The sequence below is a fragment of the Pleurodeles waltl genome, chromosome 11 (genome assembly GCF_031143425.1).
Source record: "Pleurodeles waltl isolate 20211129_DDA chromosome 11, aPleWal1.hap1.20221129, whole genome shotgun sequence".
NCBI lineage: Eukaryota > Metazoa > Chordata > Amphibia > Caudata > Salamandridae > Pleurodeles > Pleurodeles waltl.
In genome coordinates, this window is record NC_090450.1 from 473,065,212 (window position 1) to 473,092,641 (window position 27,430).

At 46.1% G+C, this 27,430-nt stretch overlaps 1 protein-coding gene across 1 annotated transcript in view; it reads left to right on the forward strand.

The window, feature by feature from the left end:
- MAK16 (MAK16 homolog) overlaps nucleotides 1-27,430 on the forward strand; it is a 172,812-nt gene that overhangs the window by 141,605 nt on the left and 3,777 nt on the right. The window contains exon 8 of the mRNA XM_069213813.1: nucleotides 11,495-11,602. Within this exon, the coding sequence (XP_069069914.1) occupies nucleotides 11,495-11,602 (108 nt within the window). The remainder of the gene's footprint in view (nucleotides 1-11,494; nucleotides 11,603-27,430) is intronic.

The window sequence follows — 27,430 nt, forward strand, 5'->3', positions numbered from 1 at the left end:
TTTGTTTACTACTGCCATGCCAATCAAATACAACCATTACATGCCTCTACTAAAGACATAGTAGGATACTTACTACATTTGCAAAAAGCAAATCTCGCTTTTTCATCTATAAAAATACACCTCGCAGCAATATCTGCTTACCTACAAACTACTCATTCATCGTCTCTATTTAGAATACCAGTTATTAAAGCATTCATGGAAGGGCTAAAAAGAATTATACCACCAAGAACACCACCAGTTCCTTCATGGAATCTTAACATCGTCTTAACAAGACTCATGGGTCCACCTTTCGAACCCATGCATTCCTGTGAAATGCAATATCTAACCTGGAAGGTCGCATTTCTCATTGCAATCACATCCCTCAGAAGAGTAAGTGAAATACAGGCATTTACCATACAAGAACCATTTATTCAAATACACAACAATAAAATAGTTCTAAGAACAAATCCAAAATTTCTGCCAAAAGTAATCTCACCATTCCATTTAAATCAAACAGTAGAATTGCCAGTGTTCTTCCCACAACCAAATTCTGTGGCTGAAAGGGCACTACATACATTAGACATCAAAAGAGCACTAATGTATTACATTGACAGAACAAAGCTAATCAGGAAAACAAAACAACTGTTCATAGCTTTTCAAAAATCACACATAGGAAATCCAATCTCTAAACAAGGCATTGCTAGATGGATAGTCAGATGCATTCAAACATGCTATCTTAAAGCCAAAAGAGAATTGCCTATTACACCAAAGGCACACTCAACCAGAAAGAAAGGTGCTACAATGGCCTTTCTAGGAAACATTCCTATGAGCGAAATATGTAAGGCTGCAACCTGGTCTACGCCTCATACGTTTACTAAACACTACTGTGTAGACGTACTAAATGCACAACAAGCTACAGTGGGCCAAGCTGTACTAAGAACATTATTCCAAACTACTTCAACTCCTACAGGCTAAACCACCGCTTTTAGGGGAGGTAACTGCTTTATAGTCTATGCCAAACATGTGTATCTGCAGCAACATATGCCATCGAACTGAAAATGTCACTTACCCAGTGTACATCTGTTCGTGGCATTAGTCGCTGCAGATTCACATGTACCCTCCCACCTCCCCGGGAAGCCTGTAGCCGTTTAGAAGTAGATCATAAATCTTAAACATCTGAACATTTGTAAATAATTATTAGAAACTCTTAACGTACATACATATTCACTCCATTGCATGGGCACTATTTATACCAAACAACTCCATCCTCACCCTCTGCGGGGAAAACAATCTAAGATGGAGTCGACGCCCATGCGCAATGGAGCCGAGGAGGGAGGAGTCCTTCGGTCCCGTGACCAAAAAGACTTCTTCGAAGAAAAACAACTTGTAATACTCCGAGCCCAACACCAGGCAGCGGACTGTGCCAAACATGTGAATCTGCAGCGACTAATGCCACGAACAGATGTACACTGGGTAAGTGACATTTTCATTATATAGCGCTTACTACCCCTGACGAGGCGTCGAAGCGCTTTTCGATGAGTTGCACGCTACTCCGGTACTCAACAAGAATTAGTGATGGATTAGTATAATTTAATAATGAGTACAGTTTTAGTATTATTATGAGTTAATTTGAGTTGCGGATATGAGAGTTTGTTAGTTAGATTGACTGGAGTAATGGAGGGGTGGAGGAGGAAAGAAATCCAGAAGTGTTAATTGGGAGTTTATCCTTCATTTACTCAATCCAAAAGGCTTGGGATGAATAAAAGGGGGGCGGAGGGGAAAGAGTATGTGGAAGGGTTAGGGAGAGCATAGTAGCAGGGTGAGATGAATGCAGGAGAATTTAGTAGGGTTGTGTGGGAGGTGTCAGAGGTAGAGTGAGGTTTGGTGAGTTAGATGTGGAGGTGGAGGGAAGAGCTTAGGCAGAGATATTTAGGAGATGAAAGTGGTCGAAGGGATTTGGGATGAGTCAGAGTGAGAATGGAGGATAGTTTGATAGAGACATGACATAAGAGTGACGAGTAGATAAGTGTGATAAAAAGAGAGCAGAAATTCATAGATATCTAGTATAACAACCCAGAAAAACCAGGAGCCATGCAATGATCCACAAACATGCCAGGCACAGAAACAACATATACACATACATACACATATATATATATTTATACACACACACACACATGAATACACACACATATGCACATACAATACATAATTAGAATCATGGGTAAAAATACTTAGTCAGACAGGTTTAAAAGAGTGTGTGTGTATTTTATTGTTATGACAGTAGCTGTAGGAAGTTGGCTCTGTATGTGCTATTTCAAAGTAAGGAATAGCATGCACAGAGTCCAAGGGTTCCCCTTAGAGGTAAGATAGTGGCAAAAAGAGATAATACTAATGCTCTATTTTGTGGTAGTGTGGTCGAGCAGTAGGCTTATCAAAGGAGTAGTGTTAAGCATTTGTTGTACATACACACAGGCAATAAATGAGGAACACACACTCAGAGACAAATCCAGCCAATAGGTTTTGTTATAGAAAAATATCTTTTCTTAGTTTATTTTAAGAACCACAGGTTCAAATTTTACAGGTAATATCTCATTTGAAAGGTATTGCAGGTAAGTACTCTAGGAACTTTTTACATAAAACACAATAAGCTGTTTTAAAAGTGGACACTTAGTGCAATTTTCACAGTTCCTGGGGGAGGTAAGTTTTTGTTAGTTTTGTTAGGTAAGTAAATCACTTACAAGTCTCAGGTTTGGGTCCAAGGTAGCCCACCGTTGGGGGTTCAGAGCAACCCCAAAGTTATCACACCAGCAGCTCAGGGCCGGTCAGGTGCAAAGGTCAAAGAGGTGCCCAAAACACATAGGCTTCAATGGAGAGAAGGGGGTGCCCCGGTTCCAGTCTGCCAGCAGGTAAGTACCCGCGTCTTCGGAGGGCAGACCAGGGGGGTTTTGTAGGGCACCGGGGGGGACACAAGTCAGCACAGAAAGTACACCCTCAGCAGCGCGGGGGCGGCCGGGTGCAGTGTGCAAACACGCGTCGGTTTCACAATGGTTTTCAATGAGAGATCAAGGGATCTCTTCAGCGTTGCAGGCAGGCAAGGGGGGGGGGCTCCTCGGGGTAGCCACCACCTGGGCAAGGGAGAGGGCTTCCTGGGGGTCACTCCTGCACCGAAGTTCCGTTCCTTTAGGTGCTGGGGGCTGCGGGTGCAGGGTCTTTTCCAGCCGTCGGGAAATGAAGTTCAGACAGTCGCGGTCAGGGGGAGCCTGGGGATTCCCTCTGCAGGCATCGCTGTGGGGGCTCAGGGGGGACAACTTTGGTTACTCACAGTCGTAGAGTCGCCGGAGGGTCCTCCCTGAGTTGTTTGTTCTCCACCAGTCGAGTCGGGGTCGCCGGGTGCAGTGTTGCAAGTCTCGCGCTTCTTGCGGGGAGTTGCAGGGGTCTTTAAATCTGCTCCTTGTAACAAAGTTGCAGTTCTTTTGGAGCAGTGCCGCTGTCCTCGGGAGTTTCTTGTCTTTTTCGAAGCAGGGCAGTCCTCAGAGGATTCAGAGGTCGCTGGTCCCTTGGAAAGCGTCGCTGGAGCAGGTTTCTTTGGAAGGCAGGAGACAGGCCGGTAAGTCTGGGGCCAAGGCAGTTGGTGTCTTCTGTTCTTCCTCTGCAGGGGTTTGTCAGCTCAGCAGTCCTTCTTCTTGTTAGTTGCAGGAATCTAAATTCTTAGGTTCAGGGAAGCCCTTAAATACTAAATTTAAGGGCGTGTTTAGGTCTGGGGGGTTAGTAGCCAATGGCTACTAGCCCTGAGGGTGAGTACACCCTCTTTGTGCCTCCTCCCAAGGGGAGGGGGTCACATCCCTAATCCTATTGGGGGAATCCTCCATCTGCAAGATGGAGGATTTCTAAAAGTTAGAGTCACTTCAGCTCAGGACACCTTAGGGGCTGTCCTGACTGGCCAGTGACTCCTCCTTGTTGTTTTCTTTGTTTCCTCCAGCCTTGCCGCCAAAAGTGGGGGCCGTGGCCGGAGGGGGCGGGCAACTCCACTAAGCTGGAGTGTCCTGCGGTGCTGTGACAAAGGGGTGAGCCTTTGAGGCTCACCGCCAGGTGTTACAGCTCCTGCCTGGGGGAGGTGTTAGCATCTCCACCCAGTGCAGGCTTTGTTACTGGCCTCAGAGTGACAAAGGCACTCTCCCCATGGGGCCAGCAACATGTCTCTAGTGTGGCAGGCTGCTGGAACCAGTCAGCCTACACAGATAGTCGGTTAGGTTTCAGGGGGCACCTCTAAGGTGCCCTCTGGGGTGTATTTTACAATAAAATGTACACTGGCATCAGTGTGCATTTATTGTGCTGAGAAGTTTGATACCAAACTTCCCAGTTTTCAGTGTAGCCATTATGGTGCTGTGGAGTTCGTGTTTGACAGACTCCAGACCATATACTCTTATGGCTACCCTGCACTTACAATGTCTAAGGTTTGTCTTAGACACTGTAGGGGCACAGTGCTCATGCACTGGTGCCCTCACCTATGGTATAGTGCACCCTGCCTTAGGGCTGTAAGGCCTGCTAGAGGGGTGTCTTACCTATACTGCATAGGCAGTGAGAGGCTGGCATGGCACCCTGAGGGGAGTGCCATGTCGACTTACTCATTTTGTTCTCACTAGCACACACAAGCTGGTAAGCAGTGTGTCTGTGCTGAGTGAGGGGTCTCTAGGGTGGCATAAGGCATGCTGCAGCCCTTAGAGACCTTCCCTGGCATCGGGGCCCTTGGTACCAGAGGTACCAGTTACAAGGGACTTATCTGGATGCCAGGGTGTGCCAATTGTGGAATCAAAAGTACAGGTTAGGGAAAGAACACTGGTGCTGGGGCCTGGTTAGCAGGCCTCAGCACACTTTCAATTCAAAACATAGCATCAGCAAAGGCAAAAGTCAGGGGGTAACCATGCCAAGGAGGCATTTCCTTACAGTAGCAATACATATTTTCCAAAGAAACTATAAATAAATAGAAATATACATATAATCTGAAAAAAATAATTATCCACATAGGCATATGCAGTTCATAGTTGTTTGAAAAAGGTGGTTATGAAGGAAAGAGCCAACTCTTGAGTAGTTTCCTGAAAACAAGAAAGTTATCTGTGGCTCTTATAGTTGGGGGTAATGAACTCCATAGTTTGGCTGCTTGGACAGAGAAGGATGTACCACCTACAGTCTTTTTCTTGTATGGTGGTGTTCTTAGGCGGGGTGCCAGTCTTGAGCGGAGGGTTCTTTGTTGGATGTATTTGGTAATTTTCTTTCTGATAAAAAGCGGTCCTGTTCCATGTATAGCTTTGTGGGTGATACAAAGTAGCTTGAAAGTGCATCTTCTGGCAACGGGTAACCAGTGTAGTGCTCTCAAGGCAGGGGAGATGTGGGCTTGCGGCTTTATATGTAGTAGTAGCCTGGCTGCGGAATTCTGGATACGTTGTAGTTTTTTCATAACAGATAGAGATGATCCACATGGTAGAGGCTATTGGCATAATCCAGTTTGGATAATACAAGTGAGATAGTAGCTTGCACCTTGTGTGGAAATCCGAGGTGGGGGAAAATGCGTTGTAAAGTCTTAAGGTGAAGAAGCTTGTGCGTGCTAATTTGTCCACTTGGGCATTCATAGTTAGTTTGGAATCCATGGTGATTCCTAGGTTTTTCACTTCCTTGGATAATTGAGGAGGTGGTCCGAGATCGTCAGGCCAGACGCACAGAAGGTCATAATTTTTCCAGTCACCACATATGAGTATTTCAGTTTTGGAGGTATTTAGTTTGAGATGGCTCCAGGTCATCCACTGATCAACGGCTCTGAGGCAACTGAAGATTTGTGAGTTTTCAATGTTTTTTGGGTCTTCTAATTGAAGTAGTATTTGTGTGTCATCTGCATAGTTGTAGCATGTGAGATGGAAATCATATCCTGTAGATGTTAAAAAGCAAAGGTGAGATGATTGACCCTTGGGGGACCCCTGTTTTTGTGAGGTAGGGTTCGGATGAGAATCGGGGTGAGTGGATGATATTTGCTCTTTTTTGGAGATAGGAAGTAATCCAGTAGAGAGCAATCCCTTGTATGCCGGCTTCGTGGAGTCTTTGAGTTAGGGTGTCATGGTCAACCGTATCAAAGGCAGCTGAGAGGTCCAAGAGAAGTAGTGCAGCAACTCCATTTCGGTCAACTGTGTTTTTAAGATCGTCCCAGATTGCCATGAGTGCTGATTCAGTGCTTCTTCCTGGGCGGAATCCAGTTTGGAAGACTGAAAGTATAGAATTGTCTTCAATGAATTGTGACATCTGGGTGAATGCTGCTCTTTCTATCAATTTGCCCAGGAAAGGTCCATTTGTGATTGGTCTGTAGTTGTTGGGGTCTTGCGGGTCTAGATTTGTTTTCTTTAATAATGGTCGTATGTATGCCTTTTTCAGGTCTGTAGGAAAAGTTCCTGAAGTTAAAGAGTTGTTGATGATTCTTCTTACAGGTGTGGCAGCAGAAGTAGATAGCAGGATGTTCTTGAAGATTTGTGGTGGGCAAGGGTCAGAAGGGCAACCAGAAGGTCTGCTTGCTTTGACCAAATCCATAAATTCATCCTGGGATATTTGTTTGAAGGACTGTAGAGGTTGGGATGGTTTATTCTTAAAGGGTATTTTAGTAAAGGGGTTGGTGCTGATGGTTTTCTTCTGTTTTAAATAGGAGTCCAATGTGTCTGCCTTGGTTGTGTAGTGAGTTGCCAATTTGTTTGTGAAATCTTGAGTGGTGGGATGACTTCCTTCCATGCATGTGGGTTTTCGAAATTCATTGAGAATTTTGTAAAATTCCTTGGTTGTAGATTGAGCATTTTGAATTCTGTCTGAGTAGTATCTTTTTTTAGCTTTTTTGATTGATGATTTGTATATCCTGTTAAGTTTGTGTAGCTGCAGTTTGTCTTGACTGTTGTTTGTTTTGAGCCAGGTCCGCTGCAACTTTCTGATTTGTTGCTTTATCTTTTTAAGTTCTGCGTTTCTCCAAGGTGTTGGTTTTCTTTTGTCATGTTTAGTTTTTCTGAGTGGTATTAGGACATCAAAAGCTTCCTGTAGCCACTCATAAAGTTTTGGTACAGAATTGATTGTATCTAGATCTGTGTTTGCTGTTAGTTGTGTTTCTAAGTGATCCAAATTGAGTTTTCTCCATGGTCGATAGGTGTATGTATGTAAGTGGTTGTGGGGTGTGTTGATTTGTGGAGTTGTCTGTCGGAAAGTTATCAGATGGTGGTCTGACCAGGTGGTTGGTGTGATGCTATGAATAGTAACGAGTTCAGGCTTAGCAAAAATGACATCTAGGATGTGACCAGCGATGTGTGTGGGATTGTGTACAATCTGATGTAGATTCAATGCGAGTAGGCCAGTGGTGATAGCTTTTGGATGGGGCATATTGGGTTTGTCAAACCAAATGTTTAGATCCCCAAGAATGCATAGATTGGAGTATAGTGTAATAAGGTTCGAGACTATGTCAAGAAAGGCATCTGGGAAAGTGGAGTTGTTAGGTGGAGGTCTGTAAAGGAGGAGAAAGTTACAGGTGGAAGTTGGAGTAGGGTGGCATCTGGTAAGGAGGGTTCACAACCTTGTATGGAGATGTTGTCTGTTTTACTGAGGTTTATTGCCTGTTTGAATATAATAGCTAGTCCACCTCCTCTCTTGCCTATACGGTTTTGTGTGATGGTTTGATAGCCCGGAGGAAGGGCTTCGTGCAATACTGGTGCCATGTCATCTCCCAACCAGGATTCCGTAATGAATAGTAAGTCAGGTTGTGTGTCTGTGAGCAGGTCGTAGATGTGGTGTTTGTTTTTTGAGAGTGATCGAGCATTTATGAGCTGGCAGTTTAGATAGGGTGTGTTAGTGGTAGTGTTGTTTTGTTTAGTAGAAGGGTAAGTAGTATAATGTGAGCTTGAAGCAGGAGTGTTGCTAGTTGTGTTAACTGTTTGATGCTCACAATAGTCTTGCTTTTCAACATAGTGTTCCTCTTCCAGCAGGTTAAGGAGGCATTTTGTTGGGTCTGTGTGTGTGGGTGGTGGACTTGGTGGCTGAGAGAGCCATGAGGAGTGTAGTGTTTTTTGTAGGGTAGTTTTATTATGAAACAAACAAGGGGATGCGAGGTTGCTATGAGTGGCATGTTTTTTATTTTGTTTGTGTTTGTTTAGTGTGGATGGAGTATGGGTTAGGGGTGGTGGAGGAGCATGTGGATCATGATGTAAGGCTCTAAATTGTGCAATGGAGGAGAGGTGAGTGAATTAAGGTTGCTGGGATGGGGTGCTTGTAGTAGGTGTTTGTGAAGAGTGGAGGGGGTAGGGGTGGAGATAGGGTGGAATTTGTATCCTTTGTGTAGTCTTGGGGGTGAGAGTGGGTATGATGATGAGTGTAATGTAAGATTGTGTTGCTTTGATGTGCTGATGTTTGTGGTTGGTATTGTTTTTGTGGAAGAATGAGAGGGGCTATTGGTGTAGTTGTTTTTGGTGAGGGACTTGTATGTGAGTTAGTGCTGTTAAGTGGAATTAGAGTGTTAGATGGGGTGTTGATGTGTTTTGGAGATGAATGTATGAGGTGTGTAAGAGGTGATGGGTGTGTGTCAGGGAGATAAGTATTAGTTGAGATGACTGGAAGAGGTAATATGTGTGGTGGTGTGAAATGTGGGGATTGTATGGTTGTGTGTAATTGGTGAGGAGAGGGGAAGAGTGTTTGTAGATGATGTGTTTGAAGGCAGGGTTTGGGCATTGTTATGAAGACAGGCGGTCTGTGTGAAGCGAACAGCGGATAGTGTTTTTGGTTAGTATGAGTAGAGAGTGTGTATCTGGGAGACTGAAACTGAGCGAAATGTATGTTGTAGTTTTGTATTGTGTGGGTGGTGGCAGGTAGTGTTAGTGGGAGGGGACAGAGTAGTGTTTGCTGTGAGAATGAAGGTGTTTGACTGTAGTAGTTATGGGGTGTATGTGTATATGTGTTGTATGTAGGGTATTGTGTTGGGTGGTGGGGCAATGCAATCTGTCTTTGGTCAGTTTGTGATGCATGAGTTGGATATCTTTGCAGATAATGTGTTTGTATGTTAAGGGATGTGTTGGGGTAGATACCACTCCTGGTGGAATGTGAATTGGGCAGCATTTCTGGCCCTAGTCCCTACCTGTCCCGAACAGACAACTGCCCTTTGCCTCGACGCCCGGGCTCAGACGCCCTGATTCCTAGCATTTTATAGCCCTACTGGCCAATAAGAAGCTGGTCCTAACCCTAGCCAATCCGATTTTAAACCCTGATTTAGCCAACTAATGGGAGACCCAGCCCTAACCACCAGTCACAGCCCTAGAACCAACAGCCAATCAGAATCCCAGCCCTATCCACCAATCATAACTGCATCCCTGGAGCTAGCAACCAATGAAACACCATCTCCCAAAAACCAATCACAACAGCATATGCAACAACCACGAGGAACCTATATAAGGAGCAATTTAACTAAAAGTCCAGTCCCTGTGGCCTGGGGGGAGGCTACTGCTGCTCTATTCAGTATCTCCTTGGATACAGACAGGCTGAATCCACACTTCCAAGCTAGCAGAGTCTACTTTCCAGGTAAGGGGGAAATTGTTTAAGAGACCAACACTGCAATAGTTCTGGGCGCACACTCTAAAATCGGGCTTTTTTAAGGCAAAAAACAGGGGGGCAGACAGCTTTTAAGCACAATTTAAAGCACACAAACAGATTAAAAACAGTCTCCTAAAACCACACTCTGAAAGATGTATGTAGTCTTTTTACTAAGAATAGGGGTGAAAAAAGGGGGGCAGAGGGGGGGAAAAGGGGGGGGGGGGGGAGGGGAGTGGTGGAGCCACAAACTAGCAAGGGAATTCACACAGTCACGGCAAAAACGATTTTTAAACAAACACCACTTTAAAAGAGGCCAGGCTGCCTAGGTCTTTTTATAGGTAAGTAACTAGTTTCATTTTAAGGCCGGTTTTAAAGAGACCATAATGTTGTTAAATCTGAGTTTGGATTTCAAGTGGTGGTTTCTACTTATTCAGAGGTTCAGCAGTATGCCATTTAATACTGAACATACATTCTATAAATGAGCCTTTCAGACCTCTTTGTATTTACATTTATGGGAAAATATGCATTCAAATTCTCTACTGTATCTCATTGTTTCAAAAATGTTGAAGGGTGGCAAAACTGGGGAGGTGTGCATCGTTTTGTACAAGCAAGGTATTGCTAGTTCTAGAACTACCCATTCAGTATCACAGTTGTTTAATATCCCTGTGATGTTAGGGGATTTGGAGGCTTCTGCATAGGGGAGTGACTAACTGGAGAGCACCCCACTCTGAAATGGATTCCTGCGCCAGTATCCTAATAGATGGTAATAGTTTAGGAGATCTCATCACTTGTAGAACTGAATCTTCAAGATTGAGTGTACTAAGTGGGTGCTGTAATGTGCATTTTGTCAGGTCTCTGTTGATGCTTCACCGGCGAGCTTGGTGTATCCTAAGTATGGAGTTTTTTGTGTTTGTTTAAGGATATTGTGTAAGTTGACACCAATATTTGGTCTTTTAATACTAAGGCAGGTCCTTCACTGTACCAATGTTAATGGAAAGTTAAGTACACCAGCAAAAATTAGCATTGTTTGAAAGAACGACGAGACAACAGATGCATCACTTCCGTCACCGACCCTACTGGGATAAAGTTACAGTTGTGCATGTTCTATTTAGGTTTTTAGTGCCTTATATTAAATGGGTAAGGATGTTATGGTAGACATTCACAAACTATTCATATATTTTCTTGTCCTTACAACTAAGAGTGGTTGAATAAACAATATAAAATGAAAAATCTAATAACTGGTCAACACAAAATGCATACACTCAGCAGTATTCCATCCATCATCTTGGGTAATGAACTGTTTAGAGGGGGTGGGGCAACAAAGGAAGATCTAAAAGTTGACAGTGTCATTTTAGAAATTGATGTTTAATGTGAGCATGAAAAAATATCTTGTTGGGTTTAGCACTGGGGTGAAAAATCTTTAGCTTTTAAGGGATTAAGCTGTTTGTGGCGTTATCCAAATAGTGCCACAATCCAGGAAAGGGTCATAACTGTGCTTGTCGGTGTTGTGCAATCAGCTGTGTCCAAAACACTCCAACCTGCACATGAATTCATACATTTATGAAACGTTTGAGTGTCCCACCTTCTTTGAAAGCTCATATTGAAATGCACTAGCCAGTAAGACCCAGTATAGGTGTAAGGCATATAAACTGTTAAAATCTTTCAATAGTCTTCTGTGGAGTTTTTCACCTGCAGTGAACATGATGTAAACAGAATGGGCTTCTTGTTATCCCTGGTAGCTGCTGTTTCAAGGGTGGCAGTAGTAATTCTTAGTCTGTCCGCAGTTTTGCTGCAGTCCTGAGTACTATAAAATAGGTAGAGTGACACATTGTGCAATATGTGAACCTAAATAAAAGCATACATTTTCTGTTTCTCATCATAAGGATTGCATGCATTAACCAATTCTCCACTTTTCTCACAGTATGGTGACATCTATAATTTCCCCATTCATGCCTTTGACAAAGCCCTGGAGCATCAGGAGGCAGAAAGCGAGTCAGACGTTTCAGAAGCAGAGGAGGAAGAGGAGAAGGTAACTGCCTATTGCACTGTGTTGTATTATACTCACGAGCACATGCTGCACACATACACTGATACATAGTGCGTCCATAGTGATGAACTTTCATCCTCCTGCTCGCATATGGTCGTTTACCTAGTGAAGATCCAACAGAATGCACTAGAAAATTAAAGTAGTCAGATCAAATCCTTCCTAACTAAAAACTGGTATGCACAATCCTGGTTTCCGCCTGTACTACTATCCCTAGCAAAAAGATTAAATAAAATGGTTACTTAGCAGTAGGAGTAGTTTTGCAGCTTGAAGAATTTTCTGGATTCACTTGCTGTGTATTAATCTGCCATCAGGGTCCGGAATTATCTTTTCTTTCTCTTTTTTTCCTTGTGTGGGTGTCTTTGACCACCATTTGGTAGTATGTCCTTCCTTTTTGTGACGTCAGACGGCGCTCCAGTGCGTAGTTGCCATCTTAGGTTCTTTTTTCTGTCTTTTCCTATACACCCGCCTTGTTTTTTTTGTTTTGTTTTTTCCCCTTCTTCCACACCTGGTTGTATTCTCTTCAGTTTCAGTAGAGGCGGGTGGGAGTCGCAGGTGAATCCAGAAAACTACCCAAGCTGCAAAACTACTCCTACTGGTAATTAACTATTTTGTTTAGCAGCATGAATCATTTTCTGTATTCACATGCTCTGCATTAGATTACATAGCTGTATCCCTTACTTTGTGTTGGTTGGGATGAATTGAGGAAGAGTTTGCAAACGTGTTGTAGTACCTTTGTCCCACTTGTGCTTCCTTGATCTTTTGCATGTCAACACAATGTTTTGTAAATGTGTGTGGTGATGCCCATGTTGTTGCTGTGCAGATTGTATCCGTGGGTACGTTTGCTAGGAATGCTAGTGTTGTGCCCTTTTTCCCTGTTGAATTGACTCTTGGGCGTGCAATAAGTGTCATCCCCGATATAGCATATCAAGTTTGTAAGATTATTCCTTTAGTTACTGGGGAACCTTTGGTTGCCTTTGCAAAGGACACAAACACCTCCTTTACGAAACAAACTCTTGTTTCTTGTAGATAGTACATGAAACCCCTGCTTACATCCAGTGTCTGTGGGGTTTTTTCATGTGTGTTTTAGGTTCTTTGAAGAAAACTGGTAACTATGCTCTGGTTGACATGAAAGTGGGTCACCACTTTAAATAAAAATTGGGGATTGGTTCTGAGCACCACCTTGTCCTTATGTATTTGCATGTATGGTTCCTGTATTGTTAGTGCTTGCGGTTCGCTCTCTCTACTTAGTGTTGTGATTGCAATCAGGAAAACTGTCTTGAGTGCAAGTGGTTTGAGATCTGTTTTGTGCATAGGTTCAAATGGTTTTGTTATTAACTGTGTTAGCACTGTGTTGAAGTCCCACAATGGTGCTGGCACTGATCTTGGGGGTTCAGTTGTCTTTGATTCCTCTAAGAACATCCTTACCACTGAGGATCTGAAGAAGATTTTACATGATGTGCCTCTGGTGTAGGCTACAATTGCTGCCAGGTGTGCCTTTAACGATGGCTAGGTTAACCCGGTGTCTAGCAGGTGAGTGAGGTACATTAATACAGTTTCCTGTTTTGTCCTTGTCTCCATATTTCTGCTTTCTGTGCAGCAGTGAATGTATCTTTTGCATTTTGCAGCATAACACTTTTTTTGTGGAAGCTCTTCGTGCTTACTTAAGGATTTCCATTGTCCTTGGCAGTAGTGGCAGATGACCAAACTCTAGATATTCATGAGCCAGGCCACTAGGCTGAGTGTTGCTGCCTGCAGGTGGTACACTCTCCCTTCCTGCATTGTTAGCAGATCCTGTTCTGCTTTGATTGTGATCATTTTTCCTCTGGGTGCGAGGTTAGAGTACCAGGTCTGCCTGGGCAGCTGACTGGCTGTGAGTATGAGGTTTGTTCCTGGTTGTTTGGCTTTCTCCAGCACCTTTGGTATGAGGGGAATCAGAGGAAAAACGTAAACAAATCTCCCTGACCAGTTTGACAGGGCATTCCCTTCTGACTGGTGGTGTGGAAACCTGAAGGCGAAGTGTGGGTATTTTGCATTTTTGGCAGTTGCGAACAGATCTATTGATTTCCCCTGGGCTTTGAAGATTATGTCCAGTGTTTTGCTTCCCTTTTAGGTGGAATGTTTGCAGAATAATCTTTCTCACTATTGTCCATTTTCATATTTCTTGGGCTCATTTGCTCCGTGACTCCTTGTTTGTTCGGTTAAAACATGGCTGTTGTGTTCTCTGTTTATATTGGTACAGTTATGCCTGTTGTCTGCTTGGAAAGCTTTCTGGGCTAGGAAAACTGTCTTCATCTTAAGGTAGTTGATGTGTTTCAGGGCATCTGTGCTGTTCTACTGTCCTCATACTTAAAGGTTTCCTGTGTGCGCTCTTCAACCCTTGTGGGATACGTCTGTTGTGTTGGTTACCATTGGAGCTGATGTTTTGATTGATTTCTCTAGTGTCCTAGATTTTCGCCATTGTATCTCCCTTTGCCTTTGGTATGATAACCACTACAACCTCTCAACTGCCGGTGGCTTATGATCATTTGTTGCAGATCCATTCCTGGATCGGTCGCTTGTGCCGTCTTGCAAGTTTTATTAATGCTTTGCGTGATGCCATCATGCCCATTAGTTTCCATCAAAGTCTGACCCTTGTGGAAGAGGTGAGTCTGCTCTGTGATTCTTTGCTGTCCTTAGGGCTGGATATGCTCATGCTGTTCCTGAGTTTAATGTTGCTCCCAGGAACACCTTTTCCTGTTCTGGTTGTGTTGATGATTTCTTGTGGTTTATTGTGAAACCCAGACGTTGTAGAGTGTTGATCACGGTTTGAATATCCTTCTGAGATTTTTGTTTTGATTGTGCCTTTACCAGCCAATCGTCTGCATATGGGGTAGACATGGATAATCTGCCTTCTTAAGTGTGCTGCTACTGATGCGAGGCACTTTGTGAAGACCCGTCGGGCTGATTTTATGCCAAATGGTAGTAGTGTGAATTCGTAGTGCACTTTTCTCCAATACACTTTTTTGTGTGTTTTTAGTTCATGGAAATATGTAGGTAGGTGTCCTTTAGGTCTAAGGTTGCCATATAATCCCCTTTCCTTAGGAGTGTTACTAGTCCTGAGGAGTGCAGATGTTATTTGCCTCCAAGAGACATGATCACTCACACTTACTCAGTTACCAGGACATGCAAAATATTTTAAGCCAGCAAAAACAAAAAACAACCTCTTACGGAGGCCATCAGGAAGAGTATCAATATACATCAAGCCTTAAGTAAAACTCTCTGTCTTGGAAATAAACTCAGACTCCGAAATGATACAAGCAGGAATAATTAAGGACCATTGAGACCATTGGGGGGCACAGCCGATGCTAATGATTAACTTCTGCTTCAATCCGCAAGGCAGAAACAAACTGGAAAAAACAGTACCGTTTATTAACTACCCTGAAAAACTAATTAGCAGCCACACGGCCTCTGAATTGATCCTGTTGGGAGATTTTAACATGCACAATCTTGGGGAGGTCTGTGTAAGTGATAAGGGCCCAAGTGAAACAACGTGAAGATTCATTGCATTTCTACAAACATAAAAACTGAAGTCCGTTCAGATGGCAGCAAAAAAGATCAATCGTTGAACAGCTACTCTCACACTTTTAATAATCAAACTACTATCTACTACATATTCCTGAGTCAAGGCCTGAATGAGGCTGTTTCGGATTTCCAAGTTAATCATTAGGGAGAGAGCAATCATGCAGGTCGTAATGGTGCAATTGACATTATCAAGAGGGAACCGTCAACAAATACCTGCACTAGGTAAATGGTGAGGACAGCCCAGACTTCTTCGTAGGGTTAAATGGACACCCTTATCCGCAACTAAGGTAGAGGGATGGAAGAGTCAGTGGGAGGGCTGGCCAATTCTGCCACAAAACACAGATGTCCTCAATGGCTGGCCACTTTTGGTCTCGGAACTGCGTGCCCTCCTTCAAGGAAACAGTCAGCACAGACCCAATAAGGCAACAAATTACACCATGGGATTCGTACCAAAGATTAAAAAGAGTTCTCAGAAATTAAGGGTTGTAGTAACGGCAAATAACTTGAGAACAACCACATTGAGGATCAAGCTAGCAAAGGCATCAAGGAAACCCAAACAACCGATAGGGGAAAATAAAAGAAAAATGCTTGAGTCTGTGTTTAAAACATTTTGACTTAATTGCAGGGAACAAGCACCAACATTTCTGGGAATATGTCTCCTCTATATGTCATGGGAAGAACAAAAGGTGCAATGTAGTTCATGTGGAAAAATGGGTAGCCCACGTTATGGTGCTTTACACTTAGCCCCCAGATGACTTCCACCAAAGGGAACCGCCACCCTCCCCACAACATGGAAAGCGTAAGGGTGAAGGGCTTCCACTAGCGAAGATGGACCCCTCTTAGTTGGATAAACAGGAAGTGATTAAAGTCCTGAAGCATATCCAAAAGGGTGGGCCCCTGGCCCAAAATGGCCTGCCTGGATCACTATTCAGAGTGGACTATGAGTTCTGACCGTCACTCCTCACGCCATTATATGCAGAGTGTAAATTACATGAAGATGTTCCTGATTCCTGGAGGGCCCGATTCCTGGATGGGCTCCCTTCTACAGACAATCTTGGTAAAGCCAATGCCAGCACCATACTACAAGACCTAGTCAAATGTGTATCTGATTGAGGGCTTGCTCCAATTCTATCAAACAAGATTCCAAGAGGGAGGCTCAACAGTCGTTAACATTGTGGCCCCCTCTTATATAGCCCACCAAGCTGTCACACAAAATATGCTGCCTGTCTTTGCCTTTTTCATCGACCACTCCGCAACTTTTGATGGAGTAGTCTGCAACATCCTCTGGCATAAGCTTACAGTAGAATGCCCCCCCCCCCCCCTTAACTATTAAAAGCCATAATGTCACTCTACATTAGGAGGTGGGTCCAGGTCAAACTCTCTGGCGACGTAGCAACCTCAAAAATCACAACAGATAGAGGGCTCAAACAAGGCTGTGTGCTCCCTCCTATTCTATTCAATTTATACTCAGCCGACCTAGGCCCGGCCCTACTATACGCCAACCTAGCCACCCTGAGGAGTGGGGAAAAAAGAAAACCCTCTCACGATTTGTGGATGATCTCGTCCTACTAGATCACACCAGAAGGCATTGAACTCACTGAACACATACAGTACAAAAAACAAGCTCGTTGCCAACGCAAGTAAAACCAAAGTTGTGATCTTTGAGAACCACCTGGAAAAAAAGGGTCATGAAATGGTGACTGGGGTCACAAAGGCTGGACTCCATGCAGAGCTACAACTGTGGGTGCATGGCTAAGAGAAACGGCAAAACCAACTGTACATGTACAAAGAATGAAGAGCATAGGGGAAAATTATCACCCAGGCTCTCTGCAAATGAGTTAACTCACTTGATACCCCGAGGATCATGGTTGTCAGGTAGGTTCTTAACAACAAAACTTGTGCCCTCTATCAACTATGCACAGCAAGCATTTCTAGGCATGATGGTGGCTGAGCTAGACAAGCTTCAATGTACGTGCTATAATTGCATTATCCAACTCTCCACCTACATAAGGAATAAATTGATTAGACTTGAATTCGGCCTTTTCAGCCAAAAACTCAAGTACATAGCCATCTTTGCACAATACGTCAATGCCTCACTAATACCATCCTATGCAATCCAGTCAAATCACCAGCACGTAAAACAAGTGCTAGGAAAACGTGACGTGAAGCTAATATTGTGGGCAAGACTGGTGCCTCTCCCAATAAGAGATCTGAACATTGTTTGGAAATCGCTTGGAAAAATTGAATTCTGCAGGTTGTGCGATTACAGGAGGGAATTGTTGGTCCATCTGTTATGCTGCTGTGGAGCACTATACAGTGCCCGTTGTTAATTCCTGAGGCCAGTTTTCATACAACACAGCACACGAACAGTCACAGAGACTGAAAATCTTTTGTTTTCTCTGTTGACACTGGGCCAAATTAGGCAAATTTATGCATCAGGCTCGGACACTGTTAAAGGACTAATTGCCACCACCTTGCCCTCACCATCGGATCATGCCCTGTCTCTCTGCATAGTGCATACAAGAGGGGACACATACAGGGGACAGATATCACCTTTTTTGTGAACTATCTCACTTCAGCTCAGTTGTTAAATGAACAGATATTGAATCATGCAAGGACAAACATTTTGACTGTTACACTATTTGAGATTTTTGCTTGCTTTGCCAATTTTGTAACAGTACAGGAGACAAGAAAAACCGAATCAAGTAGGCAACAATTCCCGATTGTTTGCTTTTATCATACTGGACTTTTAATTTGCTAATTTGTCACTTTGAAATGGTTTTAAGTAAACATACAAAAAACTTATTAATTCATTTATTCATACTTCTTGGAGTGTTGTCATCTTGAAGTTTTGTGTGCAAATAAATTTGTTTATGAATCTGAGGTCCAGGATTGGTCTTGGGGTTAGCTTTTGTTTTGGTAACAGGAAATACGGTGAATAGTTTCCTTTGTTTGTTACCCCTGTTGATACTCTTTCTATGTGTAGGAAGTTGGCTCTGTATGTGCTATTTCAAAGTAAGGGATAGCATGCACAGAGTCCAAGGGTTCCCCTTAGAGGTAAAATAGTGGTAAAAAGAGATAATACTAATGCTCTATTTTGCGTAGTGTGGTCGAGCAGTAGGCTTATCAAAGGAGTAGTGTTAAGCATTTGTTGTACATACACATAGACAATAAATGAGGTACACACACTCAGAGACAAATCCAGCCAATAGGTTTTGTTATAGAAAAATATCTTTTCTTAGTTTATTTTAAGAACCACAGGTTCAAATTTTACATGTAATAGCTCATTTGAAAGGTATTGCAGGTAAGTACTCTAGGAACTTTGAATCATTACTTTAGCATGTATACTTTTTACATAAAACACAATAAGCTGTTTTAAAAGTGGACACAGTGCAATTTTCACAGTTCCTGGGGGAGGTAAGTTTTTGTTAGTTTTCACAGGTAAGTAAGTCACTTACAGGTTTTAGTTTTTGGTCCAAGGTAGCCCACCGTTGGGGGTTCAGAGCAACCCCAAAGTTATCACACCAGCAGCTCAGGGCCGGTCAGGTGCAAAGGTCAAAGAGGTGCCCAAAACACATAGGCTATAATGGAGAGGAGGGGGTGCCCCGGTTCCAGTCTGCCAGCAGGTAAGTACCCGCGTCTTCGGAGGGCAGACCAGGGGGGTTTTGTAGGGCACCGGGGGGGACACAAAGTAGCACAGAAAGTACACCCTCAGCAGCGCGGGGGCGGCCGGGTGCAGTGTGCAAACACGCGTCGGGTTTCCTTCAGTTTTCAATGGGAGACCAAGGGGTCTCTTCAGCGATGCAGGCAAGGGGGGGGCTCCTCGGGGTAGCCACCACCTGGGCAAGGGAGAGGGCCTCCTGGGGGTCACTCCTGCACAGAAGTTCCGTTTCTTTAGGGGCTGGGGGCTGCGGGTGCAGGGTCTTTTCCAGCCGTCGGGAAATGGAGTTCAGACAGTCGCGGTCAGGGGGAGCCTGGGGATTCCCTCTGCAGGCGTCGCTGTGGGGGCTCAGGGGGGACAACTTTGGTTACTCACAGTCGTAGAGTCGCCAGAGGGTCCTCCCTGAGTTGGTTGTTCTCCACCAGTCGAGTCGGGGTCGCCGGGTGCAGTGTTGCAAGTCTCACGCTTCTTGCGGGGAGTTGCAGGGGTCTTTAAATCTGCTCCTTGTAACAAAGTTGCAGTTCTTTTGGAGCAGTGCCGCTGTCCTCAGGAGTTTCTTGTCTTTTTCGAAGCAGGGCAGTCCTCAGAGGATTCAGAGCTCGCTGGTCCCTTGGAAAGCGTCGCTGGAGCAGGTTTCTTTGGAAGGCAGGAGACAGGCCGGTAAGTCTGGGGCCAAGGCAGTTGGTGTCTTCTGTTCTTCCTCTGCAGGGGTTTGTCAGCTCAGCAGTCCTCCTTCTTGTAGTTGCAGGAATCTAAATTCTAGGTTCAGGGAAAGCCCTTAAATACTAAATTTAAGGGCGTGTTTAGGTCTGGGGGGTTAGTAGCCAATGGCTACTAGCCCTGAGGGTGAGTACACCCTCTTTGTGCCTCCTCCCAAGGGGAGGGGGTCACATCCCTAATCCTATTGGGGGAATCCTCCATCTGCAAGATGGAGGATTTCTAAAAGTTAGTCACTTCAGCTCAGGACACCTTAGGGGCTGTCCTGACTGGCCAGTGACTCCTCCTTGTTGTTTTCTTTGTTTCCTCCAGCCTTGCCGCCAAAAGTGGGGGCCGTGGCCGGAGGGGGCGGGCAACTCCACTAAGCTGGAGTGTCCTGCGGTGCTGTGACAAAGGGGTGAGCCTTTGAGGCTCACCGCCAGGTGTTACAGCTCCTGCCTGGGGGAGGTGTTAGCATCTCCACCCAGTGCAGGCTTTGTTACTGGCCTCAGAGTGACAAAGGCACTCTCCCCATGGGGCCAGCAACATGTCTCTAGTGTGGCAGGCTGCTGGAACCAGTCAGCCTACACAGATAGTCGGTTAGGTTTCAGGGGGCACCTCTAAGGTGCCCTCTGTGGTGTATTTTACAATAAAATATACACTGGCATCAGTGTGCATTTATTGTGCTGAGAAGTTTGATACCAAACTTCCCAGTTTTCAGTGTAGCCATTATGGTGCTGTGGAGTTCGTGTTTGACAGACTCCCAGACCATATACTCTTATGGCTACCCTGCACTTACAATGTCTAAGGTTTTGCTTAGACACTGTAGGGGCACAGTGCTCATGCACTGGTGCCCTCACCTATGGCATAGTGCACCCTGCCTTAGGGCTGTAAGGCCTACTAGAGGGGTGACTTATCTATACCTGCATAGGCAGTGAGAGGCTGGCATGGCACCCTGAGGGGAGTGCCATGTCCACTTACTCATTTTGTTCCCACCAGCACACACAAGCTGGCAAGCAGTGTGTCTGTGCTGAGTGAGGGGTCTCCAGGGTGGCATAAGACATGCTGCAGCCCTTAGAGACCTTCCCTGGCATCAGGGCCCTTGGTACCAGAGGTACCAGTTACAAGGGACTTATCTGGATGCCAGGGTGTGCCAATTGTGGAATCAAAAGTACAGGTTAGGGAAAGAACACTGGTGCTGGGGCCTGGTTAGCAGGCCTCAGCACACTTTCAATTCAAAACATAGCATCAGCAAAGGCAAAAAGTCAGGGGGTAACCATGCCAAGGAGGCATTTCCTTACACTATGGCTTTCGGCTTTCGGCTTTCTTTTGTAGAGGTTCTGTGACTTCTTTCCTAAGCTGTATGATCTCCTGGCCTTGAAACCTCTTTGGTTCTGGTGGAATTTGTGGTGATTCTTAGAGTAGTTCTATGTAGTATCCATGATGTATAATTTTCAAAAACCATTTGTCGGTGGTGATTTTGTTTTCCACCACATCTGTGGGTAACTCCCTATTCAGCCTCCCACTGGCTGACAAGTCACTTTCTTGCTGTTTCTCCCCCTCTGGGAGTTTGTCATCTTCCCCTTTCTCGCCCACAAAAGGGCTGTCTTGCAGGGGGTTGCCATTGTTCATAAGTGGCTTGTTGGGTGGTTTGGTGTGGGCTGCCCTGTGGTGGTTGCTGTTGGTGGCCCTATATGAAAGGACCTCTGCCAATGGGCCTTCATGATGCATGCCCACCTCTTCTAAACAAGCCTCTTGAATTACAATGCCCCCATTGTCTTTGCCGTGTCGTTGTTGTAGAGGCTCATCTACCGCCTGTACGAACAGTGCATCGTCTGTGAACAGTATGTTAATTATGAAGTCTTGACCCTCTGGCTTGAAGGCAGACACGGTGAGCCTAGCATGTCTCCTTAGTGTAGTGCCCGTGAACATCTTCCTGCTAGCAGTGTCTGCAGCACATAATGGTGATTGTAAGCAGGTGTGGGCAACGTTGTTGCACTCCTACGTCACAGCCTTGGCTCTTTGTATTTCTCTAGCAGGTGTTGTATGTGGAACTCCATCTCGTCCCACTGCTAGTGTCCACCTGTTCAAGAGGGTGTTGAAATTGGCAATCTGCCACTGGGTTGCAAACTCCCTCTCCATTTTCCTGCCCACCAGGACGAGTCCCTTATGCTCCTTTTCAGGCAGTGGGCCTGTGGATGTGTGGGCATTGTTTCTTTTCCTTGAGGTTGTCGCAAATTATTGACTCGGCAGGGGCGTTACTCTAGGTGTAATTCGGGTCCTAAGTAGATGGTTTGAATTTCTTCTCCACTCTTGCTGTTACAGCCTTTAAACTGGCTGGTTCCTGCAATGCCTCCTTCCCTTGGTCCAGTATGCTCGGTAGCATCTGCAAATGCAAGCTTCCCTTGTTGGAGGGCATAAAAGTCTCTAAGAGAAAGCAAGGTCTGTCTCCTTTTTCCTTCTCTAACTAGACTCCATACGTTTCAGCAGCCCTTTGATAAGGCTGTTGTAGAGGGCTAGGTCACCTGGTGGTGATGGCCTCGAAGAGTAGTTGTCCATTCCTCCTTCTGGGGATTCGGCGTTGAGATTGTGCCACGATTCTTTGTCGAACTCTGTTGCCTCTTCAGCCTCCACAAGTTACTTTTCTGCTCCTCTTTGTGAAGTTCTGGTGTTGCTGGGTTCTCTAAAGAAGACTGGTCATCTTCTGCCCAGGTTGTCGTCTTGACAGGAATTGTAAAATCCTTCAAGGAGTCGTCAAACTCCTTTTTTCCGTGCAGAAGTGCAGCTATTTCGGCCTCCAGACTGGGTTTTTTGCGTTCCACCTCAGGCACTTTCTGGTCGTCGACTTTCTTTTTTGGTGTCTACTGGTATGTTGCGTCCAAGACCTTGGCATTCTCCCTCTTGACCAGATGGTGTCGAGGGTTTTGGCATTACCTTGTCCCTGCTGGTATCCCTCCGTGCAGTTCTTTGTGCTTCAGCTGACCGTTGGTGGACCATTGTTTTCAACGATGAGCCTGCCTTTTGGGGCTTATTGGGTCAGAGCCTTTCGGTGACTTTGTTACCTTGACCTTTTTTCTTTTGGCGTTCTTTGCCACTCTCTTCACTGCTTTTCTTTTTTGGTCACTGCCTTATAGATCTTGACATCGGAGTCTTCTCCCTGGGCCCTCTCTGCTTCCTTGACGTAGTCCTCATCTTCGCACAACGAGTCGAGGTCCTTCAGCGAAACCTGTTAACTTATGAGTACTGGCCATGGTGATGCAGTGTTCCAACAGATGTCAATGTACCTTTAGGGTCTTGAGTACGAACACTGCACAGACCTTCGGGAGACAGAGTTTGTAGACCTTGTTGGGGTCTCTCTGGGCAAACTTATGGTGGCAGAATTTAAAGGCGGTGTTCTCCATGACCTACTACCTGTCTATATTCTCTTACCACGTGACTTATACCAGTGGGGTACCCCTCTGGGGGAAAAGAGAACCCATTTTCTCTTGTCCTATGTCTTACTTGCGGTCTTCGGTGAATTCAACGATTTTTCTTGAATTTTAAAAAAAAACATTTCAGCGCTCCTCTGTTACTTTCAGACCCAGTGGCAGAAAAAAGAATCTGAAGATTGAGACTATGCACAGGAACTTCCAGGGTGCCATCTGACATCACATAAGGGACGGGCATTCCACCAAATAGTGTTCTTTGACGCCCATAAGAACAAGCGTTTTCAATGCAGTGGGTCTTGCGTTTGCTCAAGTTAGCGCTATTAGCGTTGTAAATTCCCAACTGGACTTTTCGTGCCAAATAAATTAAAAATGAAAAGTAAAACAGTTGCCATAAGCTAGTCGATTCAAACTGCCAAGGCCGCCATGAGCACGAAGGAGAGACGCAAAAGAAAAAAGAAATTTGCTTGCAGTCAAACTTATCGGCAAAAGTGCAATTATCCATGCAACATTGTAGATGGCCATTGTGGTAACCAAACTACCCCAAGGAGGTACAAATGTAAAGCATTTATGTAGAAAAGTGCCCTCTTTATTGGCATGGTTAACCCCATTTTCTGCCCGCTGTCAGTGTGTTAGACTGTGTTCACTGGGATCCTACTAACCAGTACCCTAGTGATTATGCTCTCTTCCTTCTAACTTGGTAACTTGTACCATTTTTCACCCGACATTTGACATACTGGTACCCCACGTGACTCCCTAGTATATGGTACATAGGTACCCAGGGCATTGGTGTAGCAGGGGATCCCTATGGGCTGCAGCATGTATTATGTATTACTGGTGAACACCGCCACCCACATTGCCGGACACACGCTTGACCCCATCTTCTCCGCCAGCAAACACGTCTCCTTCAGCCACGCCTCCGCTCTACACTGGACCGACCACAGCTGTGTCCACTTCACATTCCGTCGCGAGACCCGCCACCTCCGCACTCAACCCATCCCTCGTCGACAGTGGAACAAAATCCCAGAAGAACAACTCTTCTCCGCACTCACCGTCAACCAACCTACCCTCACCACCGACCCCAACGACGCAGCCCTCAGCCTCTCGAACTGGATCTCCAACTGCGCAGACAACCTTGCTCCCCTCAGACGCATGCATCAACAGGCCATCACCAAAAAACCTCTCTGGTTCTCTGACATCCTTAAGGAATCGAAGAAAACCTGTCGCGCCCTTGAGAAGGCCTGGCGCAAGGACCACACCGCCGACAACATGACCGCCCTCAAAAACGCAACCAGCGAACACCACCACCTGATTCGCGCAGCCAAAAGGAATTTTTTCACCGACAGACTGGACAAAAACAGCTACAACAGCAGAGAACTTTTCAGCATCGTTAAAGAGTTCTCCAACCCCAATGCCGTCACGCCCTCACAAGACCTGTGCAACTCCCTCGCCACCTTCTTCCACCGCAAGATCACGGACCTCCACGACAGCTTCGGACACCAGACCCAACCAAGCATCACCGAACCCACACCCCCGGCTATCACCCTCAACGCCTGGAACCACATCAACACTGAAGAAACCAAAACCACCATGAACTCTATCCACTCCGGCGCCCCATCGGACCCCTGCCCTCACTTCATCTTTAATAAAGCCGACGACATCCTCGCCCCGCACCTCCAGGCCATCATCAACTCTTCATTTTCTTCTGCTACCTTCCCCGAAAGCTGGAAACACGCCGATGTCAACGCCCTACTAAAGAAACCTACGGCTGACCCAAGCGACCTGAAAAACTTCCGCCCCATCTCGCTCCTCCCCTTCCCTGCCAAGGTAATAGAGAAGACCGTCAACAAACAGCTTACCAACTTCCTGGAAGACAACAACCTTCTCGACCCTTCACAAACCGGATTCCGAACCAACCACAGCACTGAAACCGCCCTCATCTCAGTCACAGACGACATCAGAACCCTGATGGACAACGGTGAAACAGTCGCCCTCATCCTCCTCGACCTCTCGGCTGCCTTCGACACCGTCTGTCACCGCACCCTAATAACCCGCCTCCGCTCCACCGGGATCCAAGGCCAGGCCCTGGACTGGATCGCCTCCTTCCTCTCAAACCGCTCTCAAAGAGTTTACCTCCCACCTTTTCGCTCAGACCCCACCGAGATCATCTGCGGCGTACCTCAAGGCTCCTCGCTCAGCCCGACACTCTTCAATGTCTACATGAGCCCCCTCGCCGACATCGTACGCAAGCACAACATCATCATCACCTCCTACGCCACCCAACTTAAACTCTCCCTCACCAAGGACCCCGCCAGCGCTAAGACCAACCTACAAGATGGCATGAAGGACGTCGCAGATTGGATGAGGCTCAGCCGCCTAAAGCTGAACTCTAACAAAACGGAAGTCCTCATCCTCGGCAACACCCCGACCGCTTGGGACGACTCCTGGTGGCCCACGGCCCTTGGCACCGCACCGACCCCCTCAGACCACGCCCGCAACCTCGGCTTCATCTTGGGCCCTCTTCTCACCATGACCAAACAAGTCAACGCCGTGTCCTCCGCCTGCTTCCTCACCCTCCGCATGCTCCGCAAGATCTTCCGCTGGATCCCCGCCGACACCAGAAAAACCGTGACCCACGCCCTCGTCACGAGCCGCCTGGACTACGGCAAAACCCTCTATGATGGGACCACCGCAAAACTCCAAAAACGTCTGCAACGTATTCAAAACGCCTCATCCTCGACATACCCCGCAACAGCCACATCTCCGCACACCTGTTACACCTGCATTGGCTCCCAGTCAGCAAAAGGATCACCTTCCGACTTCTCACCCATCCACACAAAGCCCTCCACAACAAGGGACCGGAATACCTCAACCGTCGCCTCAGCTTCTACGCCCCCACCCGCCTCCTCCGTTCCTCTGGCCTCGCGCTCGCTGCCGTCCCTCGCATCCGCCGCTCCACGGCGGGTGGGAGGTCCTTCTCCTACCTGGCAGCCAAGACCTGGAACACCCTCCCCACCAGCCTCAGGACCACCCAGGACCACTCCGCATTCCGGAGACTCCTCAAGACCTGGCTTTTCGAGCAGCAGTAACCCCCCCTTCCCCCTAGCGCCTTGAGACCCGCACGGGTGAGTAGCGCGCTTTATAAATGTTAATGATTTGATTTGATATGTCACCCATATGGAGCCCATGCAAAGTGTTATGCAGGCCTGCCATTGCAGCCTACGTGAAAGTGTGTATGTATCCTTTCACTACCAGGTCAATGTAAGTAACCCCTGTGGCAGGCCCTCCTAGCCCAGAGGGCAGGGTGCAAGTATGTCCTCTCATCCTGAGCTGCATGTATCCTGCATCACGGGTGGTGGTCCGGAGTAGTCCTCTTTGCCAGCTCTCCACCTTTGGTGGATTTAAGCCTTCCCATGCAAGACAGTACCCCCGTGCACCGCGTCTCTTGCAGCTGCGAAGGGTTGTTTGCACCTCCTCCAAGGGAACTAAAGGATACGTGCAGCTCCAGCACCCAGCACTCCTTCCTGCGACACACAGCCCTCTGCGTGGTTCTCTGGCAGCATGGGATCCCTTTCTTTAGTGCTGCGTGGGCTCCTTCTGCAATTTCTGTGTCCTCGTCCTGTGGGTGCTGCCTCTCCTCCTGTGGGTCCTGTCGCTGAGGGTCCCCTGTGACTCCCGCTCCTGGGTTGAGTCCCCCTGGGCCTTGCTAGTATCCGACAGCACCGCTTTACCACTAAATGCAAATTTGCCTTTGCCAAGGCTTGTTAATGGAATTCCTGTACCAACACCCGTCAGCATTCTTCACTCCAGTGTGGGACACCTTCTGCATCTATCAGGAACTCTTCTCCGACTCCAGGGCTGCAGTGTGACCTATTCTTCCGCACCGTCGACCAACTCTTGCAACTACAGCTGGGTGGGTAGCAGCTCTTACTCCTCTTGGACTCCACTGACACTTTAGGAGTTGGTCCCCTCTCTCCACAGGTCTTCTACTCTAGGAATCCAGAGCTGGTTTCTTGCTGTCTTGTCTGGGTGTCTTTTCTTTTCCTTCCTTTTGGGTGGTTTGGGGAAACTCCAGTGATTTACTCCTGCTTTCCTGGTCACTGGGGGGGGTACTGTTTTACTTACCTCTGTGGTTTTCTAGTACTCCTAGTTCCACTCTACACATTCTACTTACCTAGGTGGGAGTCCTGCGTTCGCATTTCATTTTTTTAGTATATGTTTTGGGCTCACCCTAGGATCACTATTGGATATTACTGTCTGTACTGTTTTCTAACCTGTTCTATGCCTATTACTGTTTAGTAGTAATTAGTGTATTACTGACCTCCTATTGGAGGGTTGCCTCTGTAGTATTTTGTGATAATGTGTTCCAAAACTAAAGTACCTTTATTTTTGTACAACTGAGTGTATTCTTTCATTTGTGCAAGAGTTGTGTGACTACAGTGGTTTTGCATGAGCTTTGCATGTCTC